The sequence below is a fragment of the Balaenoptera borealis genome (genome assembly GCF_965194805.1).
Source record: "Balaenoptera borealis genome assembly, chromosome: 10".
Taxonomy (NCBI): domain Eukaryota; kingdom Metazoa; phylum Chordata; class Mammalia; order Artiodactyla; family Balaenopteridae; genus Balaenoptera; species Balaenoptera borealis.
The window spans coordinates 71698441-71704733 of record NC_138874.1 but is presented as its reverse complement, the minus strand read 5'-3'; the positions used below and the strand labels follow the sequence as shown (position 1 = coordinate 71704733).

At 48.0% G+C, this 6293-nt stretch overlaps 1 protein-coding gene across 2 annotated transcripts in view; it reads left to right on the top strand.

Annotated features, from left to right (window-relative positions):
- Positions 1 to 308: 308 nt before the first annotated feature.
- DRGX (dorsal root ganglia homeobox) overlaps positions 309 to 6293 on the top strand; it is a gene marked incomplete at its 3' end in the record, with an annotated part of 54394 nt that continues 48409 nt past the window's right edge. For both annotated transcript variants that reach the window (XM_082408714.1, XM_082408715.1), the window contains exons 1-3: positions 309 to 421; positions 4924 to 5021; positions 5891 to 5992. In XM_082408714.1, coding sequence (XP_082264840.1) covers positions 388 to 421; positions 4924 to 5021; positions 5891 to 5992 — 234 coding nt within the window. In that variant the 5' untranslated portion in view covers positions 309 to 387. The remainder of the gene's footprint in view (positions 422 to 4923; positions 5022 to 5890; positions 5993 to 6293) is intronic.

Below are 6293 nucleotides of genomic sequence, written 5' to 3'. Positions count from 1 at the left end.
TCGGCTGCGTTGGCTTGGGTGCAGGATTGTGGCAGGGACCCCTGAGAGCCGGGAACCAGACTGCGTGGGCTTGGTGTTGGGGCCGAGGTGGGGGGGACGTCTGTCCGGGTGGTGGACCCGAATGGAAGGGCTGTCCCACGGGGTCTCCGGCTTGCGACGGCGCTGCCACCTCCCCTCCAGTCCCCAGAGTGGGCTGAAGGCGTTGGGAGGGGTCTTTCCAAGAAAGGAGCGCCCGAGGCGCTCCAGGGCCGGGCGGGGGGCGAAGGCAGAGGGAGACTGAGGCTCTGTCGCTGTTTGCTTTGCAGCCAGGCCAGATCTACGCGTGCCTTGTCGGTCCCGCAGTCACCCTCCCGAGTCCTGGCCGTCCGGTCGATCCGGCCGTCGGCGATGTTTTATTTCCACTGTCCGCCACAGCTAGAGGGTGAGTAAGCGCCGAGCCAGGAGCTGCTCCAAAAGGCCGGCGCCGGCCAGAAAGGGCCATAGCAGCAGCTGGGGCTGGTTGGTGGTTTGGTCCCTGCTCAGCGAGGGGCGCAGCCGCCGGAGGTGGGTAGAGGCGCCCTTGGCCCTCTCCCCACATCCGGCTCCAGCCTTCCACCCCGTCGCCACCTGCCTCCTACCTCGCACCCCCCCCCGCCCCCCGACCGGGCCTGGGCGGGTTGGCCCCCAGGCTATGAGCGCTGCCAGGACCGGCGGATCCTCCCAGCACAGATGCTGGTGTCACGCCTCTAATCCGGGCTCCCCTGCCCAGGGGGCCGCATCAATCTTTCACGGTGTTTTGCAAACATCCCGATAAGCGGAGGTGGACTAGGTAGCCCGCATGGTCCTGGGCCGGACGTGAGCAGGAACCCCCGCTGCCAGGCTGCTCTCACTCCCTGCCCAAGGCGATCTTGCTCGGCCAGGCCAATGTGGCCCTCAGGAGCAGGGTGGCCCTGCTCACCACTGCCAGAAGGGCCCTGACATGGCTCCTCCTCAGTGACTCACTGGGTTTCTGACCTCAGATGCTAACCACTTCCCACTCCCAGGGCCAGCCCACGACCAGGGTTTGGGTCTTTGAGGGTCTCCAGTTCTTAGGAGAAATTTCGCTTCAGGATCCTTGGTATGGTCTCTGCACTGGGTTGTTAGGCGGGGGTAGGTTGGTGAGAAGGAAATAGCTTGGATTTCTGGTCTTGGGGGCTCCCCAGGGGTGGGCCCTCCACTCAAGAAGGGGATTACTATGTATCAGGCAAATGCAAAGCCACACACTCTGGTCCTTTAACAGCGCCTTCCTCAGACCAGTAGTCTCAGCCATGGGCTACTGGGACTTATATAACTGGGAGCAGTACCGGGACTTGGCTTTGGCGACCTACTCCTCTGGGGGGAGGGTGGGCAGTGAGTGAATTTTGGAGGGGAAGAAGTCGAGAAAGGCACGGGGCAGGGCAAAAAGTGGTGAGACGCTGGGGGGGACCTGAAACCTCAGAGCATGCTCCTTCACCTTGCCCTGGTTACCTTGAGCAGTAGCTGGCCTCAGCTGGCCAGTGTGCACAGGGATTTCAGAAAGTTTGTTTTGTTTTTCCCATGGAAGCTTTTAAGAGTTCAGTAGGATTTTCTAAAGGAGGCTAATGAGCACCAGGGTTCAAGCCCTGCCAGCCCGGTCAGCATTCCTAAGAAGGAAAGGCCAGGCACTTGGCTGCATTTCACCTCCTTTTACTTCCAATGACCCATGTGGATGGGCTTTATAAAGGTCTGAGAGGTTCATCCCCTGACACCTAGGACTGCAGGGAGATCCTCTCCTTGTGCAGTGGACACACCTTTTCTGCATCTCTGAACCTCAGGTTTGGACTGACTGATACTCGGCAGCCCACCCTTCCAGTTAAAGTGGGAAGGTTGAGGTTTGGGCATTTAGCAGATGGTGGGCTGCCTGGGTGACTGAAGGGGAAAGCTCTGTCTGCAGGGTGGGCTGCAGAAGTCACCTGGGGAGAGCCCTGGCCAGCCTGTCGTGGCCCCAGCACACTGAGCTGCTTGCTGCCCTCAGCTCAGCTTAGCTCACCTTTCCTTCCCACACCTGGGGCACATCCCACCTCAACGCTTATTCTGATTGCTGTGACCAGAAGAAAAGGAGATGGGTCTTTAAGAACTTTTTTATTCCTCTGCAGATGTGTTTCAAAGGCAGTTTTACAGAATCGGGTGTTTTATTTTAGTTTAATATAGCTGGGGGGGAGGTGACCTGCTGCCGATGGAAAGGCTGAGGACAGACCCTTGGAATATGACTTCTCATTGTTGCCTACCAGCTTTTTAGTTGTAATTTTTTATGAATCTAGAGAGGCATATAGGAGAAAGCAAAGCATGGCTCATAATCTCACTTCTCAGATAATTTTGCTGATATTAAATTAAAAAGTATTACATCTACCTGCTTAGGAAATTCAAATAGAACAGAAACTTATATATTGAAAAGTGAAATCCTCCTTCTCTACCTCTTTTTCTAAAGATATTCCCTATTGTTGGTTTCTTGTGATTCCTTCAAGAAAAACATGCTATCACCTGCGTTTACCCTCATTTGTGTATTTTTCCTCTATATGTTATGCCTTATTTGTGCTGAGATCATAGTGCCACATCAGGACTTTCCTTTTTTCACTTTATAATACAGATTTTGGCGATTTTTCCATGTCAATGTATGCAGATCTACTGGCTTCTTTTATTATTTTTTTAAATTTATTTTTAAAATAAATTTATTTACTTATTTGTTTTTATTTTTGGCTGTGTTGGGTCTTTGTTGCTGCGCGCGGGCTTTCTCTAGTTGCGGCGAGTGGGGACTACTCTTCGTTGTGGTGCGCGGGCTTCTCCTTGTGGTGGCTTCTCTTGTTGCAGAGCCTGGTGCACGGGCTCAGTAGTTGTGACACGTGGGCTTAGTTGCTCCGTGGCATGTGGGATCTTCCTCGGGCCAGGGATCGAACCCGTGTCCCCTGCACTGGCAGGCGGATTCTTGACCACTGCGCCACCAGGGAAGCCTGACTGGCTTCTTTTAAATAGCTGTGTAGTATTCCATTATATATTGTTCAGAGGGTGCCTACAATTGTGCACTTTGGTTGTTTCCATTTTTTTTTTTTCTGTTACCATGTTACCAGGAATAATATTCTCACTCCATTTTGGCACACTTTTAAAGTATATTCATAGACTACATACCTGTATGTGCACTTAAAATTTTTGATGGATATTGTCAAATTACCTTCTAATAAGGCTGCACAAATTCATGCTCCTACAAATGGTGAATAGTGTGTACAATTCATTATGCTTTTAATTGTACTGGGTATAATTGTGCAGCTTATTTTTTTGGCAAAAATGTTTTGTTTAATTATTGCAAGGTTTAACATTTTTATAACATAATCAACCATTCTATTTATTTTTAAGTAAGAAGGCTGTTCTCAAAATTTCCTCTTTTCTATTACGTTGTCAATCGTTGTTCTTATTAATTTGATGAACTGTCAGCTTTTTTTTAGGATCCAGTTTGACATGCAGTGTTTCACTTAAAGATATTATATGTACACTTTGTGAAACAATTTGGGACAAGCAGGTAGAAGTTTGTGAGGCTGATTGTGATTTGAGAGCCTCAGAGATTGCATTTCATCCTCACCAGTCAAGTGCTTTGTTTTAAAAGGAAACTGTTTGGTTTCCCACAAAATAATGGAAATAAGACCACTTTGAGGCTGTCCCTTTGAAGTTCCCAATGAGCTGGAGAGAAATATTTGTAACTAGGATTTTGAGGAAGAAAGCAATTTGGATGGGATGGTGGAGGGAGAAGTCTTCACCAGAGAGTGGAGGTCTTGTGACAAAGGATGTGCACTGGGGAGTTGAATAATAAGTAGGAGGGACTCCCTTTAGTAGATAGAATTTTAAAAAGCCGAAGGACCTTGCTTCTTTGGGACTGAGGTCCTTTGGAGGGATGACGCCTGGGCAGTGTCGCTTGCCAGCTCCTAACGGCGAACATGCAGTGATTCTGAGACCGGAGCCCATGGCAGGTACAGCGTTCACTGGCTAATGGGAACTTGCTCACTTGTTTTCCTAAGAAGCCAAGTAAATGGTGGACTGTCAAGTAAATGGTGCACATTTGGAAAATGATCTGAATGCACATTTGGGGCCAAACTCTGTTGTGGCTTAATCCGAGCTTTGGAGGCTGGCAGGGAGGACTGTGGAAAGGATGGCTTTCTTTGCACAGAAGTGGGAGTAGTGGGTCTTTTATGAGCCTGGCCAGAGGCTCCTGTTTAAGTCTGCTTGGAATTCAGGACAGTCACTATTGGTGCAGATTTCTTGTTAATTGACATCTATATAACAGATCCACTAGAGTGCTGATGAGCTGTGACCAATTGTATTAATATTCATTTATAAACTTCTTACCTCCTCGTGTCCTGAAGTTCTAGGAGAAAAGTGCTGGGAAAAGCTCTTGGTGATTTCTTTCCTCCCCTATCCCCAGCCTTTAATTCTTATTGTTGTAGAAACAAAGGAAAGTAAAATAACAAGTGAGCAAAAGGGAAACGTAGAGGCTTTTATTAAAGGATCAGAGGTAGAAGGGATGAGCTGAAGGCACATTGGACAGAGGTGTAGGCAGCTGGGAGCCAGAGGGCCGATGAAGGCTCCATCTCAAGTTAGTGACCCTTCCTGGCTCAGAGTCTAGAATTTCACAGGTGGACTTGGCTGTCTAGGGGAGTAAGGTCTCCACTCACCCTGTGAAATAGGCATAGTTAGGCCTAAAGTCAGAGGATACTGGGAGAGAGAGAGAACATGAGAGAGTGAAAAAGAGGGAGCCTTAATTACAGGAGCAGAGAAAGATGCTTTAGGACAGCCAGGGCTCCGTCTGGGTGGGATGGGTCACTGAGTGAGTGTGCATGGCAGGGGCTCAGTGTGAAGACTGGGGGGCCCTGTGCTCAGGCTGATCCAGTTTGCTCCCTGCAGGCACTGCGCCCTTTGGCAACCACTCTACAGGAGATTTCGACGATGGGTTTCTGCGGAGAAAACAGCGCCGGAACCGGACCACGTTCACTCTTCAGCAGGTAATGATGTTCCCCTTCTGAGAGCCAGTCACTTCCTGCCTCCAAAATAATCAGAGATTGAGCAGCAATTCTTTGTCTTTTAAAATAAAGCCAACTGATCACGTTAACTGGATCTTTCTGTTTTCTTGAACAATTTATGTGTCAAGGAATCTGTCTGGGGAGAGGGCAGAGGACTGTGACGTTATGATCCCAGATAGTCAGTGAAGAGGCAAAGATGACGGCTCCCTTTTGTCTCAAGTTGAGAGTTTGGGGAACATTTCCACATCAGCAATACAGCAACATCATTTCAACTTTGAAATAACCTTTTGAGGAAGGCAGGTCAGGTATTCTCATCCCCAGTAGATAAATGAGAAAACCGGGGCCCAAGAGGTTGACTGATTTGTAGAAGGTATTGTCGTCCATAAGTGGAAGGGCTACAACTGGAACCTAGATATTGTGTTTCCAGGGTTGGGTCTCCTTCCCTTAGATCCGTTTGTCTCCCAGAGCACACTGGAGCAGAAACCCTAGGAGGTTTCTGTGGGACTGACCCAGTGAGGGCTTCTGCAAGTTGATTCTGTTCTTCCAAGCCCTATAATGAAAGCTGTGTGGGTTGCACTTTAAATGTAAATGCACTCAGATGTTTGTGCCTCTCTTATTTCTACCTCTTGGGGTAGCACTGAGGTTGTTAGTAAGTCTTAGCTCCCAAGTCTTCCGTGGTTGAAATTTTAATACTGTGGGATCTTTTCAAAGAGCATTTTTCTCCCTCTTCTTCCCCTACTTGATCTGTGAAACTACTTCCTCACCACACATAGCAAATTTGAAATATGCATCTGCTTCCTCTCACCTAGCCACATCCTCTCACCAGTAAATATTTTTTTTCCTTTTACCAGCTGGAAGCTCTGGAGGCAGTTTTTGCCCAAACACACTACCCTGATGTCTTCACCAGAGAAGAGCTAGCCATGAAAATCAACCTCACAGAAGCCAGAGTGCAGGTAAACCTTCTTTTTAATTATTTAACTCTCTAATATTAAAACTGGCAAACTTTTTTTTTTTTTTTTCTTGACATCATGACTGCAGAGTGCACATTTGGCCAAAGAAAGCAAATGAAGACTATCTGTCATTTTCATGATGCACTTTAATAACATCAACATAATGTGGAATATTAGATTAGGTTGATTAATCGGTCATTCATAATTAACTAGTGATAATGTTCTACACTAATTTGTCCGCGTCTCTAAGGTACTAAATTACATCAATGCACATCCATTTCCTTGCTTTGGAAAAAAAAAAAAA